Consider the following 19,011-nt stretch of genomic DNA (forward strand, 5'->3'; position numbering starts at 1 on the left):
ACCATTGTAAAAATTTTTGCCTGATTTGATTGCTGTCCAAGTAATATTGAATGAATTGAATCATGAGTTTTGTGTCTGATCATTGTTCAGGGTCAGGCAGCGCGTTGCCTTCTGCAGAGAGTCGTTACAGCACAATGGGTCGTGCTTCAGCAGCTGCAGTTGGAAATATGCTTTTAATGTCAAGAATCCGGAGCACCAGTAACCCTGATATTCCCTCTCCTCTTACATCTGCTGAAGACGCTGAAGATGCTGAAGTGAGAAACATCCTTACTGCCAAGGTACTGATAAGAACAACTGCCACCAAAGGTTTTGGTGGCAGAAATGCATTAAAATGATATTAAAATACGTTTTTGGCTAAAAGAGGTTCCTTAGCAAAACAGGAGTTGCTCCCCTGCCCTGGGGGTACCAATCTCTTAAGATTAATAGGCCACGACCTATCAAAGACTGTATTGTGGTAGGATACACTGTTAGGCTTGAGTTGTATTTAGGCTAACAGAGTAATTTCAGATAGGGATGCAGCAATCCACAATTTTTCACTTCCGATCTGATCCCGATACCTGAATTTGGATATCTGCCAATACCGATATTTTTCTGATCCAATACCAGAGCTCTGTTTGCTTTAATATTATTATCATTATTGTTGATTTTATGAGGAGTTTCTTAAAAAGGAGACCTGAAAGTTCAGCTACAATTTGCCAGAAGGTGTATCTAAGATGAAAGTCTAGATTTCATGTTTTGGTGAAGGAATTAAGTACTTTTTTTTATAGCTTTTTATAGCCTTATTTTTATAGATTTAAAGAGAAAAGACAGCACTCTCTCTGTCTGGCTGTCTGTCTGTCTGTCTCTCTCCCTGCCTGTCTCTCTCCCTCTCTCTCTGTCTTGTCTCTCTCTCTCTCTCCCTCTGCCTTTTCTCTCTCTTTCTCTGCCTCTCTCTCTTGCGCTTTCTCTCTCCCCTGTCTCTCTCTCTCTTTGTCTTTCTCTCTGTTTTTGTGCTGCGCAAACTTCAGACTTTTTGGAAACACGAAGTCTTTCAACTGTAAAATAAATTTATCATCGGCGACGCTCACGCACATGATTTTAATGGAGACTTTTTCCCTTTTAGCGGACAGAATCTCTGTTTGGCTTCTCCTGCTCAGCTGCACGCTAAGCTGGTGTTTTACAGCCCCGGGACAGTTAAGCGGCTAACTTTTTAGCACACATTTTCAGCAACAATTCAGTTTTTTCGGAAAATCCATGCTCGATGAACAGACAGTTTGAATCCGAGAGCCAGGCAGAAATTTGCAGCTAACCACAGCTAGAACACTGCGGAAGAGAGCTCTCTCAAACAGCTCGGCTTCAGAAAACCTCCCCCTCTCCTCCTTCCACTCGGTAGTAAACAGGCAGAGAGCAAACAACAGCATTTGAGAGGATTCACAGTGGCTCTTCTCCGGTATCGGAAAATGTCGCGGGTTGGATTGGTATTTTCCAATATGTGAATTACGTCGGTATCGGAACACGATACTGATCCAGGATCGGCTTGGTCCATCCCTAATTTCACATGGCCACATAAATCTGCTGTTTGAAATCTGACAACAAATAAGTAAACTCGTTGTACAGTTTCACAATAAATTCCCTCATTTTTGTCTTATTTTATCTTGATTAGGGGGCCTCTTGTGGTTTTACTGTATTTACATAAAAGATATAACATACCTGTTGAATTTTATCATTGTCAAAACAGCCACACGTCTTTTATCATCTGCTGATAAGAGCTTCTGCTTTCTCTCATCTCCTGCCCTTTGGAAGGGAGAGATCAAAATGGATTGTGTGTTACCGTATGTCTATCACAGCTCTTCACTCACTGTAATGATAATTCATAATACACATGCTGCTCACTTGTTTGTGTGTTTGGGGTTGTTGTCTTGTTGAAACACCCATTTCAAGGGCATTTCTTCTTTGGCATAAAGCAACATGACCTCTTCAAGTACAACCCCAATTCCAATGAAGTTGGGACATTGTGTAAAATGTAAATAAAAACAGAATACAATGATTTGCAAATCCTCTTCAACCTATATTCAATTGAATACACCACAAAGACAAGATATTTAATGTTCAAACTGAAAAACTTTATTGTTTTGTCAAATATTTGCTCATTTTGAAATGGATGCCTCCAACACGTTTCAAAAAAGCTGGTACAGTGGTATGTTTACCACTGTGTTACATCACCTTTCCTTCTAATGCCGCATTCACACCGGACGACACGCAAGCGACGGCGGCGACAGGTTGCCATGTAATCCCTATGTAAGGACGCGTTGTGGTGCCACAAAAGTACAAGCCACGCGATGGACGCAAATGAAGCGAATTTGAGCGAATGGCACAATATCACGTCGCGTTGCCTTCCTCCCCAAGTTGAAAAATCTGAATTCTGTCGTCTTGTTGCGTTGCGATGACCAATCAGGGACTGGATATGTAGTGACGTGGAGATGTTTGGAGTTTATACTTGATGTGGACATGTCCTGTCTCTGGCAACCAGCCTGTGAGCAGGACTTATGTCCCTTTTGTCCTTTATTTCACAATTATGACAGTTTGAGGGGAGAGCGAGCAGCAGCAGCAGCCAGTTTTTTTTTTTTGCGTGCGCGTGCAACCGAATCATCTGTGAAGATTGTTTTATTTATTAACTACACAGATGTATAATAAAACAAATGGTGACTGGTTTATAACACAATTATGACAGAGTTGAAGGGGAGAGCTAGCAGCAGCAGCGGCAGCCTGTTTTTTTTAATTGTTCACATGTGCATGCGCAGATGGGACAGGAGGTCCTCAAACTGGGTCCTGAAATCCTGAAACATCCAGAAATGCCGCCACCTTCTCTGGACCAAGCTCATTTGAAATGGACAGATGCAAAGTGGAAAAGTGTGCTGTGGTCTCATGAGTCCCCATTTAAAATTGTTTTTGGAAATCATGGATGTCGTGTCCTCCGGACAAAACAGCAAAAAAGACCATCCAGATTGTTCCCAGCGCAAAGTTCAAAAGCCAGCATCTGTGATGGTATGGGGGTGTGTTAGTGCCCACGGAATGGGCAACTTACACATCTGTGATGGCACAATCAATGCTGAAAGGTACATCCAGGTTTTGGAGCAACACATGCTGCCACCCAAGCAACATCTTTTTCAGGGACGTCCCTGCTTATTTCAGCAAGACAATGCCAAGCTACATTCTGCATGTGTTAGAACAGCGTGGCTTCGTAGTAAAAGAGTGCGGGTACTAGACTGGCCTGCCTGCAGTCCAGACCTGTCGCCCATTGAAAATGTGTGGCGCATTATGAGGCACAAAATACAACAACAGAGACCCCAGACTGTTGAACAACTGAAGTCATATATCAAGCAAGAATGGGAAAGAATTCCACCTACAAAGCTTCAATAATTAGTGCTTTCAGTCCCCAAACACTTATTGAGTGTTGTTAGAAGGAAAGGTGATGTAACACAGTGGTAAACATAACACTGTCCCAGCTTTTTTGAAATGTGTTGCAGGCATCCATGTCAAAATGAGCAAATATTTGCACAAAAACAATAAAGTTTATCAGTTTGAACATTAAATATCTTGTCTTTGAGGTATATTCAATTGAATATAGGTTGAAGAGGATTTGCAAATCATTGTATTCTGTTTTTATTTACATTTTACACAACATCCTAACTTCATTGGAATTGGGGTTGTATTTTGAGGTATTCAAACTGATCCATGATCCATGATCCCTGGTATGCGATAAATAGACCTGACACCATAGTATAAGAAACATCCCCATATCATGATGCTTGCTCCACTGTCTTCACAGTTTACTGTGGCTTGAATTCAGTATTTGGGGGTCGTCTGACAAACTGTCTGCAGCCCCTAGACCCAAAAAGAACAATCTTGCCCTCATCAGTCCAGAAAATGTTATGCCATTTCTCTTTACGCTAGTCAATATGTTGTTTGGCAAATTGTAACTTCTTAAGCACATGTTGTTTTTTTTCAACCGTGGGACTTTGTGGGGGCTTCTTGACCATAGCTTGGCTTCACATAGGCGTCTTCTAATTGTTACAGTGCTTACAGGTAACTTTAGAGCTTCTTTGATCACCCTGGAACTGATCATTGGCTGAGTCTTTGTCATTTTGGCTCTGCTTCAATCCATTCAAATGGTGCTTTTCTGTTTTCTTCCACGTCTTTCTGGTTTTGGTTGTCATTTTAAAGCTCAGCAGCCTATCATTTTCTGCACTCCTTTATATGTATTCCCATCTCCAATCAACATTTTAAAGTGCGCTGTTCTGAACAATGTCTGGTTTGACCCATTTTACTCTGATTTTCAGAGTGAAGTGCACTACAAAAAACGTAGAACATTTGCTGCCCTCGTCCTTAAGGGCCACCTAATTGACACCTGTGTTTTTCACAGAAAGAAAAATGCAGACCTGGCTATTTTTGGAACAACTTAATAGTCGTTTTTGTTTCCTTTCTGTAAAGTAATAACAGATTTGATACATGTTTCTTCATCTTTTAATTTGGAATAGAATGTGCATAGAAGGTGGTATTAAATTTTGCAAAGTTTCTATAATGAGTTGGAATGGTGTGTGATTCCAGAATGTTTCTAGAACCTTAAGCCTCAGTCCCACCGAATAATGAAGGCTGAAGAAGGAGCCACGCATGGGTGTGGGGTGATTATTCGAAGAATAACCCACGTTTTCATCTATCACGTATCCACTATGAAGGTGCCACTATGTGCCTCTCTGTACCCCGCATATGCCGCGTAGCAGCCTCAAGTGAGCCACGACCGACCTGTCATTACAGCCTCGAATGGCTCGCATCAGCCACACTAAGCCACATAGTGCCATGATAGCACCATGATAACGCCATGTTAGCGCACGTTTAGGCATGAGTTTGGTCGAAACCTCCACCCCTCCCACACCTGGTCCCTTCAAAGTGTGGGTTTTTAATTCACAGATTCACAGCAGCATTTAAAGATGTCCCTTCTTTTTTTTTTCTTTTTTTTTTTATGCAGTCCAAAAATAGACACTCCATCACAGTTCCGCAGTTGTGCGCTGTGCACCAGGCTGCTGTCTACCTGTAATGCACCAGACCAGCTAGACCCGAACCACGGGTTCCTGGAGAGCCGCCTCTGTGCTCCTCGCTGGCTCCGCAGCTCTCTGGCTTTTTTTTTTTTTTTTTTGCGGCTTTAAACACACAAAACTTTTTGTCCGTTTATTTCTGCAAAATCGCTCTTTTGCGCGCACGCTGCTGTTGTCCTTTCATGGACAGCCACCTCTCTGCTCTTTCTACGTAGCTTCCTTTCCTTCCGTGGCTTGCTGGCTTTATTTTTTCCCTGGCTTTGCACAATCATTTTTATGTGAATCCACTTTTAACTTTGTGTTCGTCCGTTTATTTCTGCAAAAACGCTCTTTTGCGCGCGCGCTGTCCTTCATGGACAGCCGCATCTGTGCTCTTTCACGCGGTGCTGTTCTGCATACAGAATGAGGTGGCTGTTTTACTATATACACCTGTGGATCATTTTCAATATATATATATTTCTTTATTTCTTCCGCAGCTTACAAGTCACCATGATACAACTTTTAACTGTTATGTCTTCAAAATCGGTCTTTTGCATGCTCCTGCTCTTAGCTGCTCCACTGGAGTTATCTTCCGTGGCTTTAAACACACATCCACTTTCACGCAGTCACCCAAATTTTAACTTTGTGTTCATCCAGTGTTGACTGAAATAGCACTCTTTTGTGAGCTGACGTTCTGCCTAAATGCTCGTTTGAAGCGTGATGATGAGCCACTGCCTCAGTGCGCACACACAGCGGAGCTCACGTGATCCATTAATTCCAGAAGAGATTAGAGGTATTTTCGGCATCCAAGGTTTGACATAAAATGATTAATCCGCTACAAAATAATTATTTTATATAGCGTCCAGCGCACAGAGCAGGTGGATTTGTGTGCGCAAAGGAGGAGACCCGCTCCAAAAATAGCCTCTCAGGTCCTGCCTCAGTGCGCACACACAGCGGAGCTCATGTGATCCATTAGCAAGATATTAAATCAGCATACTTTTACATACAACAGACATCAACATACAGACATACTTTTACAGCTTGGAACTGTTTTATCAAGCTATAAAAAACATTCAAAATAATTACCTTAAGCTGTTCAAAATACATCCCACATGGAGCAGGAAAGAGGAAAAAAAAAAAAAAGCATCCAGATGAAACAGTCCTCTGATTCTAGAAGTGATTAAAGGTGTTTTCAGCATCCAAGGTTTGGCAGAAAATGATTAATCCACTACAAAATATATAGAGTCCAGCACACAGAGCAGGTGTGCGCAAGAGGAGGAGCCGCTCCAAAAATAGCCTCTCAGGTCCTGCGAAGGTGCCAGGCGCACGGATAATGGACTTTTAGTAGACTCGTAAGCACCACGCAAATGCCTCTAAGCCGTCGCAGTAACTTGAACACAAACTGTGCCATGCTGTTGTTGCTAAATTTTGAACATCTTGAAATTAGCGCCACGCTCAGAGAGGAGCCTCGTTAACTGAAGATAATGCCTCTAAGAGCCACTCTGAGCCACTATACTGCCACGATAGCTCACGAAACAAAAACAAAAAAACCTGGTGCGTGGCTCCTTCTTCACTCAGTGGGGCCGAGGCTTTAGACTGCAACAGTTTTTTGAAGAACTCAACCCATTTAAATGTTAATTTACTGTCTTGATGTATTTCTAAATTGTTTAGGTTCTTGTTATCATATACACACTATTATTATTATTATTATGATCAGTATTATAATTATTTTATTTTTACTTCTGTTTTGTTATTTGATTTTTAAATGGACCACAATGGAAATAAATGTTTTCACTTTCTCGTGTCATACATGCATTTTTAACGTCGTACAATTATATTATGTATTAACATTGCAAACGCTTTTAATATATAGATGATTTAGCAGCCCCTGCTGGATTGGCGTGTTCAGTGTTGTTAATTAATATATGTAGCTTCTCTAAAAATGTTACTCCTATCAATATTCGGTTTTGGCAGCCATTCATCCTTGACCCAAAATACATAAGCATACCAAATGGCAAATGTCAGCTCTCCGCTGTTTGTGTGTGATCAAAATTGCGCACGCACACAGCTATTTGTCTTTTTTACATTCTCCTGTAAGCAGGTGCTTTTAATTTGACCAACACAGACGGTAGCCACAGGCATTAAAAGCACTACACATTTCACTCATATTACCAACATAACACTTAACTGAACTGACTAAACCAACTGAACTCCAAAAACACAATAAATCAATAACACAACCAACACTGTTAAAAATGAATCACAATAACAACATTTAAAACCCTGAACTCCCATGGTGCATTGCAGCACAATGTCCATTGTTTACTGGTTAGCTAAAATTGCTAATTTCTTAAACAATATTAGTCCTATCAACTTTCTGTTTTCACAGCGTTTATCCTTGACCCAAAATATGTAAGCATACCAAACAACAAATGTCAGCTCTCCCCGGTTTCCCCATGATCAAAGCCATACTCACACACACGTGCACACAACGGCCACTTGGCTATTATAATATAGATAAGGATTTTGAGCATTACTCACTTTTTAAATACACTTATTTTGAACACAACTGTATGACACTCAAGCTGTTCTTTGGAAAAAAAAAATTGACTTATAAATACACACAGAACAAGCTAGTACACACACACAAAGCACTTGGTATTCATCTTCACAGTACATTAGGTATTGTAATAGGCCACTAGATACGCACCCTAATGACTGCATCCATCAGCTTCATTGTGTTGGGAACTTGTTTGTCTTCAGGGCCACAACAACCCATGCAGCCGCATGTCCACCTACGTGGACTTAACTCATCATCCGAACGCCACAGCAAGCACCAGGCCCTCCAACAGAAAGGTAAAAAGTGTCCTTTTCCTTTTTATCATTATTAATGCACCACCACATGCTCCCTCCATAGCATTGATGATCTAATTTAACTTGGAGACATCTTAATGCATAAATTTGCATTTTGACAAAAAAAAAAAAGACTGAAACGGTACCTCCAGGTGAAAAATGAAAGATAATGTCAAAGGTCTCTCTCTAAGACAGCGCGGTGGCTTAGTGGTTAACACTGTTGCCTCACAGCAAGAAGGTCATGGGTTTGATTCCCACCTGTGGCCTTTTTGTGTGGAGTTTGCATGTTCTCTACGTGTTTCCTCCTGGTGCTCGGGCTTCCTCCCACATTTAAGACATGCAGGTTAGGTGAATTGGAAGCTTTTGAATTGTCCAGGTCTACCTTCCAAAAAAGGTGTCGATCTCAATGGGACTAACCTGATTAAATTAAAGTAACTTAAAGATGGAAATCTGATCACTCAGATGTACAAAAATCCATACCCACATATCACTTTATAATAATAACAGCATATGATCATTAATGTACTGTAAGACATCCACACAAGAAAGCAAAGTATGTGGTAAGAGTGAAAGAAAGCCATGAGAAGTAGTTTAACATTTGTGAAGTTAAGCCTTAAATTATAATAATGAAAGCAAATAGTCACCCTCAGCCTTGCTCAGTGGTGCTAGTTCTTCAAAGAGGTGCTGGATTGTCAACATATTTAGAATGCTACATTTTTGGGAGTAGATATGTGTTGTGATCACCTAGGTAAGATCCAATGTAGTTCCTCCAGAGTCCAACTTTCCTGATGGTTCAGGTTTGTAGTAGTTATTTCAGTTCAGTGGTGGGCACAACTAACCAAAAAGTTAGCTTTGACAACAGTTAATCCGCAAACTGAAAAGTTAACTTTCATAAAGCTAAACCGATAAACCACAAAAAAATTTTGCAGAAGTTACAGCTAAAAGATAAACCGATAACTTTTAGCATTGACTCCAGTACACTGGCAGCTACTGATACTACTGAATAAATTCAAAGGCAATCACAAACAACAATGAGCCAGCGCTTCTAAGATCAGCTTTCTCTCAACAAGAGAGACCTGGTGACCAGAGAGAAAAGAAGGGGAGCAAAAAAAAAAAGAAATTTGTGTGAAAAAAATATAAACTTGCAACTGTGTCACAGGAGTCCTGCACAGTAAGGCAGTTTTGAATTATGGTTAAAAATTTAAACAAGCTAATTATGGACAAGTTATCGAAATTATCATCACCTCTGTCATTTTAACAAAGTGAAAATGTCAGCTATATGTTTTAGTGTTAAAGGCATGCATGAATTCTGAAGCTTTGATGTTAAACAGACATGTGCCGAAAGGCATTATGGGTAAATTCAAATGAGTGCTCTCATCACTTCCCCCCCTCAAAATGCAGAGAACACTGCCATCTACTGAACGGGAGTTTAAATAGACCAACTGTAATTTGTGTGTGAGAGGTTTCCAATCCCACAAAATGTCACAAAATTTCAGAGAGTTCACATTGATATTGTGTGGAGGCAAAAATGATTTAAGTCAAAGTGTCTGAAACTGTTTGTGGAAATAAAGTCAGAGAATTGGCAGATTAAAATAACAGGCTTTTAATTCAAGGCCTTGAAGACACACGCAATAGTCAAAAATCTGAACAGCAAGATTTTGAATGTGTGTGTGAGCACAGCATTTCTGAGATCTTTTGTACATTCAGACAAGGGCAGGGGCACAGCAACCGTATCCATTTTCCAGTAAAATGAAACTTCAAGTTTCCCACGAAAACTCTTGCTGAATAGTGAATGTTATCACAGTTTTCCTCCTTGGAGAAGAGACGGTGAGTTTTACTAGTGCAGCTGCAAAGCTGCAACGTTACATAAAGACAATAAATAGAGTTTAGAATGCAACGCTTTAGGCAGGCTATGTGTAAGACATTAAATGAATAATTTTGACACTCCAACTATCTGGTCAGGCTGCAGTTTAACTGCTGCACTGCACACGAACAACAGCATTAACGTCATCCCAACATAAAAGTTTTTGTATATTGTGCCTAAAACTCTTGTGAATATATTACCTGGGTTTATAGATGTTGTTATTGTGTTTGTTTTAGGTAAACCTGCAAGAAGGTCAAGTTGTTTCACCGTTATTTACAGTGGGTGGGGAATCGCTGTGATCACTTCATGTTCATGTCATTCGGTTTGTGTTTATAAACATAGCAGACACGGAATATTTGTAATATTTGTTTTAGCAGGTTTTCAGGGTCTCATGCAGCAGTCTCTTAAAAATGTTATGAAAGGCATAAAAGTTACATTTTGGTTGTATAATCATTTGCAATTGTTGTCATGTAGTTTCTCAGTGTTATTTTGACTGCAGCAACTCTCTGGTGCACAAGAGATTTTGGGATATCTCAGTGGGGTGAATTGTGGCACTTTAAAATGAAACTGAAAAAAATGCCAATTTTCACACCCCCTGTAAAGTTACTGTAACTTGTTGGTTTTTGCAATGCCTGTGATTACTGAGACATTCTGATTATGTTGGTCTATTTACACTCCCAGTAGATGGCAGTGTTCTCTGCATTTTGAAGGGGGGGGGGGGGTGAGGAAAGCAGGTCATTTGAATTTTCCCATAATGCCTTTTGGCGCATGTGTCTGTTACGTCAAACCTTCAAAATTCATGCTTTACTTTAAAACATATAGCTGATATTTTCACTTTGTCAAAATGACAGAGTTGCCATTATTTTCCCGAAACTGTCCGGAATAAGTTGGTTTAAATGAAACCATGAGTGAAAGGTGCTTTGCGCTTCATGACTCCTGGCTACTCTGATTATCAGCATGTTGAAAGTAAATGACTTTTATATTTTTCTTCTTCTTCTTTGCAGCAGTAGCTGAGCTTCCACTAAATTTAGTTCTGATAACTTTCAGTCTAACTTTTTTTCTTTTTGCTGTCATAGAGATAAAGCTGAATGGTCATAAACATCGGTAAAAACTAAAAACCTAAATGTTGGTTTCTGTCATGTCCTTTACAATAAACAGAACTCTGTGAGAACCTCAGATCCCCCACCGTAAAAGTGGGCAGACCTAATTGGTCCGCTGATGGTTTTCAAAGTTAGCTGAAAAGCTAATCCGTTAACAAAAATGTTAGCTTTGCTAATTAGCGGGTAGCGGATTAGCGGAACTGTGCCCATCACTGTTTCAGTTTCTTTGGAGGTTTCTGCCCATCTGATGCAGACAAAACAAAATCAGAAATCAGTCATCAGTCAAAAACAGAATCAGTCATCAGAAAGACAAAATGTGATCCATTTCAGTTACTGACAATTGGTATGCATTAGTGAGGCAGTGTCACTTCCTTTTTTCATTTTTACTTTTATGATGAAACTTGTCACTGGATATAGAAGGCAACATACTGAAAAAAGTTACTTATGCAGTAGTTTACAAAAGTCTTAAGTGTCTTTGTTTCTGTATAAACCATTTTAGTTGCATTACCCATTAGTGTGTCAGTAAAATGTAGATTTTTAAATTTACGTCAGTAAAAAGAATCTGTTATTTATTTTTTAAAGAAAGCATTACATACTTTGTAGAATTACCACCAAGTGCGTGATTCTACAGAGATACAAGTGATAATAATGAGTAACTCATCGAGCAACACTGTGGTAAAACAATGTTCCCTAAAATAATTAATTTTACAGATGCAGAGCAGTCATATAAGATAAACAGCTTGTTTTATGTCTGATAGTCTTTAATGCTTAGCACATTTGTATTGTGAATAATTTATTTAAAATCTGTTTAATTATGCAGAATTTTTTGTCTTATGGATTTTTGTTTTTTTTAATCCCCAAGCAAACATCTGTAAAGAAAACTGAGATGGCTGTTCAATCATTAGTTGCCATTGGTCACCACAAGGGGGGAGTGTAGCACTGAGGAAGCCACCTCTTTGGTTTTTCAGTTTGATTTTTTTCTGTTTACAGTTCAACCACGTTTTCTAATGAAGTCATAATTGTTCATGCTTACTTGGTTTAATATCTATTTTATCAGTTACTGTGCTTAATAGTAACTCTGTCTCACTTTACATTGTCTTTTACAGCAGTTTCACGAAGAGTTGGCCCTACAGATGGTTGTCAGCACGGGAGTCTGCAGAGAAAATGCATACAAATATGCCTGGTTCTTCTTTGAGTTATTGGTCAGTATTTAACTTTTTTTTTTTAAATTGACGCCTAGTGTTTTCATTGCTGTAGTCCAGAGCCATGGATTGCTATAGAGAAGTGTGCGTGTGTGCATGTGCACATGAAGTCATTCATTTCAGCTGCTTAAAGCACTTGTTCTTGGTGATGTTATGGACAGACCCTCTTTAATTATGGATAGACCCTCTTTAATTAAGCTTTACTCTAGATTGCAGATGAGTTACAGAGACATGCTGGACTTGCAAAGGAATATAGTTAGTAAAAAGGCATTTAATGAGGATATTAAGATTATATTTTGAAGCCGATGCATTCACCTTCCTGCTTTGCAGAGAAAGCATGGTCTGTTGTGCTGGCTCTCTGCCACTACACTTGTCTTGTGTACACAAATGAATAAAAACATGGGAAGGAATTGCATTTTGTGCCAACAAATTAAAGGGATATTATCATGGTGATGCATTTACCTCTCAATATTACACTGATAATCAACCATGGGACATAGTAGAGAAGCTTGAATCCTCGACTGGGTTGCTTGACGTGAGGACTTTTTGCTTCTAATCGCAGAAGCTTCCTCAGCTAAAATTCTTGCTCTGGTAGTCTGACTTCTGTCTTGACTCTTGTAGAGAAGAATAACAGAAGCCAGCAAAACCTAGAGTTTTAAACCTAACCAGACCTCTCCTACCAAGAGGCAGACTGCTATTGGCGAGTGACTAAAGCCCCTTTCACACCAGGGCTGCTCCCAGTTGCTTCCTGTGGTGTCATGACGACGCAGGAATTTCTGCGTCAGGTGTGCGCAGCAGGGGGCAGAGAGGAGATGAGAACGCAGCCTGCAGGTTCTCTGCACAGAGAAGTCAGAGTGCACAGTTTGGCTGCAGACAGACTGTGCACTCTGATGCGCGCGAATGAACCGTCAAGCAAATGTGGAGATGTCTGGAGTTCTACTTGATGTTGACATGTCCTGTCTCAGGACTTATGTCATTTTTTGTCTTTTTCTAACTGTGATGTGAGAGTTTGAGCAAAGAACAAGGAACTAATGCCTTTTTTTTCTTTTAATTGTTCACATGTGCGCACGTGAATGAACGTCCATGAGTGGACTAGAGATGTCCGGACTTTTTACTGGATATTTCTGGCGATCAGTCTGCATTTTTTATTCTGTGGTCTTTTTTTTTTTTTTTTTTTTTTTTCCAGCGTGTAGTTTTTACTGCATTTTACTGCTAAACAATCCTGCGTGATTTATACTGCGGGAACAATGGAACACAGCAGGAATCATAAATTGGCTTCCGAGTCACGCCAGGTAACGCCCCGAGTTGCGCCTCTTTGCCACGACTTGCGCTGGAACCACTTCCTTTTCTGCGTCGAGCGCAGGTCGCCAAAAAAATTAAACAGGTTTAATTTTTCGGCGCTTGACTTGCTTCCTCCTTTGCGCCCCTCACGCTGTTGTAGCGCCGAGCTGCATCGTCTCGGCGCTGAGTTGCTTCCATGCGGCGGCATCATAATGATGCACGGCGCAACTGGGAGCAACCAGGAGCACCCCCGGTGTGAAAGGGGCTTAACAATTGCTCTAATTAGCACCTATTGTGCTCTAGTTAGCACACTCCTAATGACGGGGTGGCTGTCCCTCCTGACGACTCTCCTGATGACATAAATGACTCATTACCATGAACAAAAGACTGAAACTGCTTTGACCCGAGTATCCCATTTTAAACAGGGGACAAAATGTGTCTCAGACCCCCCTCCCCGGTTAAGGCTGGGTTTCAACTGTTTCACATAAAATGCTTCCTTCACTCCCCTGTCAAACCATTTCTTTTCTCTTAAGATTTTAACGTCCTTGTCCTCAAACGTGTGGTTAGTGTCTTTAAGGTGGAGATGAACTGCAGACTAAGGTCCACCGGCGCCCTCTCTGCGGTGCTGGTATAGCCTTTTGTGCAACGGCTGCTTAGTCTCACCTATGTAGTGTTCGTTACAGTTTTCCTGACATCTGATGGAATACACTACGTTGCTCTGTTTGTAACTAGGAATCCTGTCCTTAGGGTGAACTCATTTCTGTCTCAAGGTGTTAACAGGTTTAAAGTAAACTGGGATTTTGTGCTTTCTGAAGATCCTCTGTAGTTTTTCCCCTACTCCTGCTAAATAAGGGAGAGACACTTCTCTTCTTCTTGGCTCCCTCTCCTGTCTGTCTGGTCTCTTTGTTCTTTGGGACTTCTGCACTTTATCCAGGGACCATCGTAGGTAACCACATACTGTGAGGGCTTTCCGTACATGTTGTTCTTTAGCCCTTCCCTCTGTAGTTGTGGGCACCTGTAGGGCTCTGTGTTGAAGAGTCCTGATTACCCCGAGCTTGTGTTCAAGGGGGTGGTTAGAGCCAAAGAGCAGATATTGGTCAGTGTGAGTTGGTTTTCTGTAAACCCCTGTCTGGAGCTGCCTGTTCTTTCCAGTTGTATCACTACAATTCAAGAAGGCTAAATGGTTGTTTCTGGCATCCTCACGTGTGAACTTGATATTGGAGTCCACCGAGTTGATGTGCTCTGTGAAGGCCTCCACTTCCTGTTGCTTGATTTTAACCCATGTGTCATCGACATATCTGAACGAGTGACTGGGACAGATGCCCATGAACAATGCCAAGGCTCTCTTCTCCACTAGCTCCATGTACAGTTTGGCCACAATGGGGAATACCGGAGACCCCATCGCACAACCATGGATCTGCCTGTAGTAATTCCCCCTAAACAGGAAATATGTGGTGTTAAGACAGATCTCAGAGTTGGCAGATGTGGTCTGGTGTAAGTTTGGTCCTTTCAAGCAGAGACGCGTCCTCCAGCAGCCTCTGCCTCACAGCTGTGACGGCCTCAACAGTGGGGATGCAGGTGAACAACGATGTCACATCGAATGACACCATAGTTTCATCTGGCTCCAGCTGAAGGTCCTTGATCTTGTTCACAAATTTTATGTGTTCTCCACATGGTGGTCTGAGAAACCCCCTAGAGGAGCCAAAATCCACATGAGGTGCTTGGCCAAATTGTAAGTAATGGAATCTGTGCTACATACAATAGGCCTGAGTGGCACATGAGCTGCTTTTTGTGATGCAACTAGGACCATTAAAATACCTGTGTGTCTGTGTCTATATACAGTAAAACTAGTATATAATGAGATGGTCCAGCGAATTTTGCCTGTTATAATTGAAATCCATTATATGTATAAAACGGACAGGATCCCATATATGTATAAAATGAACAAAATCCGTTATACGTATATATATTTTTTCAATTTATTTTAATTTATATAGCGCCAAATTACAACAAAGTTGCCTCAAGGTGCATCACACAAGTAAGGTCTAACCTTACCAACCCCCAGAGCAAGCATACAGGTGACACTGGTAAAGAAAAACTCCCTCTGAGGAAGAAACCTCAAGCAAACCAGACTCAAAGGGGAGACCCTCTGCTTGGGCCATGCTACCGACACAAATTACAAAACAGTTCACAAAACGAATATACAGGATATGTTGCCGGTGCACAGGGCAGGAGGGTTTCAGAAAAACACACCCATCACTGGTTGGAGCCGCACCTCAAACAGAGAGGAAAAAAACAGAATCAGTCTTCAGAAAGACAACAGATACAGTATAATCTGTCAGCATTAAGCAACAAGAAATACTAAGGCATCAGAATGACAACAGATACAGTATAATCTGTCAGCATTAAGCAACAAGAAAAACAGAAGAAATACTAAGATGATTGCCGTCCACCGACCATAAGCTTCACTAAAAGACCCAGAATTTAGATAAAGTTGAGTCTCCGGCCTGCTCCGTTTCCTAATAAAATTAAGAGTAAAAAGCATTATAACACACTGTGCCAGTATGCTAGCCATACAAAATGGAAAATAAATACGTCTTAATCTGGACTTGAAAGTCTCTACAGAATCTGACTGTTTTATAAAACAAACTAAATCCATTTTATGAGGTCTGTGAGAAAAGTATCCGACCTTATTATTTTTTTAAAAAACCATATGGATTTGAATCACGTGTGATTACGTCAGCCAAGCTTGAACCCTCTTGGGCATGCAAGAGTTTTTTTCACGCCTGTCGGTGACGTCATTCGCCTGTGAGCACGCCTTGTGGAAGGAGTGGTCCAGCCCTCTCGTCGGAATTCCTTTGTCTGAGAAGTTGCTGAGAGACTGGCGCTGTGCTTGATCAAAATTTTTTCAAAAACTGTGAGGCACATCCGAGTGGACACCATTCGAGAAATTCAGCTGGTTTTCGGTGAAAATTTTAACGGCTGATGAGAGATTTTGGATTGTTTCTATCGCTGTAAGGACTTCCCACGGAGCGGGACGTCGCGCAACGCTCCGAGGCGACGTCGTCATCCTGTTTCAAGCTGAAAACCTCCAAATTTAAGCCTCTGTTGACCCAGGACGTCGTGAGAGAACAGAGAACTTTCAGAAGAGGTCGGAATCAGCAGTTTATCCGAACATTCCACTGTTAAAAGAGATTTTTTTTAATGAAAGACGTGCGGACGGATTGGTGTATCGGCTCGCAGCCGGCGCGGCGCACCCGCCATAGGAAAAACACCTCCGTTGGAAGCCTTAAGGACAAGTTGGAACATCCCCTGCTGTTAAACAATTTCTCAGATACTCACTCAACTGAAAGCCACCAAAAGCCACCTGGATTTTACAAATGGTTATCAACACGGCCCGCCAACACACACACACACACACACACACACACACACACACACACACACACACACACACACACACACACACACACACACACACACACACACACACACACACACACACACACACACACACACACACACACAAAACTAAAGACTTTGCAGCCACATTTTTCCTATCACAAGTGATTGACATATAAATGGCAGTTTTAATATGAATTGTCCTTTTTTGAAATCACCGTTGTCTTAATTGATCAGAACCTTTTGTTACAGATCACTGTTTTGCAATTCAAATGTCTTATCACTTGCATTTATTTCCTCAGTATCTCTTACTTCTTTCTCCTTGACGTCTACCTCTTTCAGAGATAACAGCTTCTGTAATTTGAATGATAAATGAGGACAGAAAATGATGACAACCAGTGAAACATTGCTCTTATTATCGGGTCAGATTACCTGTCAAGTTACTACTTCACATCTGTATTCATCATTCTTGCTCTGTTGTCATGTACTGCCACATAAGCTTCCGTTTATGGTGCATCATATTATTTGATTGGTAGCACTGTTACGTCCTCTGTTGGTTATTGATGATTAATCACGTTTGCACATGATCGATTAACAGGTGAAAAGCATGGCTCAGCACGTCTGTCAGCTGGAGAAACACAGTGTTCCTCGAAGAAGCAGATTCTCTGACCGATTTAAGGATGACATCACCACCATCGTCTCCGTGGTTACTGCTGAAATTGCGACTATTCTTGTCAAACAACAAAAGGTAAAAGAAAAAAATGTAATGTGGACAGTGTACATGATGGCCAACTGTGAGAGTGGGAGTCTAGTAAAACTTACATTTTTGCTGACAAAGGGCGAGACCTCATGTTAAATCAAATTAAAATTACTGTGAATGCAATAGTATTCTAAATTTTAATGAAACATCATACATTTTTTGTCATCTTTATGTCCCACCACTATATATATAGTATATAGAGCATAATATTGTCATGTTGTCATATTGTCACCTGGTCTTGTTAGGAGAGATGGCATCCATCCCACTTTGGATGGAGCAGCTCTCATTTCTCATTAGAGCGCCTTGGGGCAACTGTTTGTTGTGATTTGGCGCTATATAAGAAAAAAAGTTGATTGATTTCTAGAAATCTGGCTAATTTTCTTAAATCCTCCAAACCGTGACTATCCAGGGTTGGGACCAGGAAGCAGAGTTGTAGTCTTACACACCTGTCTGCAGCTTCTCTCCCCCTGCCATCCTCTCATTACCCCATCCCCGTAGAGACGGTGCCTGCTCCCAGACCACCAATAACCAGCAAAAATCTATTTAAGCATAAAAATTCAAAAAGAAAAAATAATATAGCACCTTCAACTGCACCACAGACTAAAACAGTTAAATGTGGTCTATTAAACATTAGGTCTCTCTCTTCTAAGTCCTTGTTAGTAAATGATATAATAATTGATCAACATATTGATTTATTCTGCCTTACAGAAATCTGGTTACAGCAGGATGAATATGTTAGTTTAAATGAGTCAACACCCCCGAGTCACACTAACTGCCAGAACGCTCGTAGCACGTGCTGAGGCGGAGGGTTAGCAGCAATCTTCCATTCCAGCTTATTAATTAATCCAAAACCCAGACAGAGCTTTAATTCATTTGAAAGCTTGACTCTTAGTCTTGTCCATCCAAATTGGAAGTCCCAAAAACCAGTTTTATTTGTTATCTATCGATCGTCCACCTGGTCGTTACTGTGAGTTTCTCTGTGAATTTTCAGACCTTTTGTCTGACTTAGTGCTTAGCTCAGATAAGATAATTATAGTGGGTGATTTTAACATCCACACAGATGCTGAGAATGACAGCCTCAACACTGCATTTAATCTATTATTAGACTCAATTGTCTTTGCTCAAAATGTAAATGAGTCCACCCACCACTTTAATCATATCTTAGATCTTGTTCTGACTTATGGTATGGAAATTGAAGAGTTAACAGTATACCCTGAAAACTCCCTTCTGTCTGATCATTTCTTAATAACATTTACATTTACCCTGATGGACTACCCAGCAGTGGGGAATAAGTTTCATTACACTAGAGGTCTTTCAGAAAGCGCTGTAACTAGGTTTAAGGATATGATTCCTTCTTTATGTTCTCTAATGCCATATACCAACACAGTGCAGAGTAGCTACCTAAACTCTGTGAGTGAGATAGAGTATCTCGTCAATAGTTTTACATCCTCATTGAAGACAACTTTGGATGCTGTAGCTCCTCTGAAAAAGAGAGCCT

General features: G+C 40.8%; 1 protein-coding gene across 3 annotated transcripts in view; it reads left to right on the forward strand.

Annotated features, from left to right (window-relative positions):
• Positions 1 to 19,011, forward strand: part of dock8 (dedicator of cytokinesis 8) — a 187,996-nt gene that overhangs the window by 95,864 nt on the left and 73,121 nt on the right. For 2 of the 3 annotated variants that reach the window (XM_034170521.1, XM_034170523.1), the window contains exons 22-25: positions 91 to 278; positions 7,815 to 7,907; positions 11,975 to 12,070; positions 17,352 to 17,501. In XM_034170521.1, coding sequence (XP_034026412.1) covers positions 91 to 278; positions 7,815 to 7,907; positions 11,975 to 12,070; positions 17,352 to 17,501 — 527 coding nt within the window. The remainder of the gene's footprint in view (positions 1 to 90; positions 279 to 7,814; positions 7,908 to 11,974; positions 12,071 to 17,351; positions 17,502 to 19,011) is intronic. The other variant, XM_034170524.1, reaches the window with a different exon arrangement.

The sequence above is a fragment of the Thalassophryne amazonica genome, chromosome 5 (genome assembly GCF_902500255.1).
Source record: "Thalassophryne amazonica chromosome 5, fThaAma1.1, whole genome shotgun sequence".
Lineage (NCBI taxonomy): Eukaryota > Metazoa > Chordata > Actinopteri > Batrachoidiformes > Batrachoididae > Thalassophryne > Thalassophryne amazonica.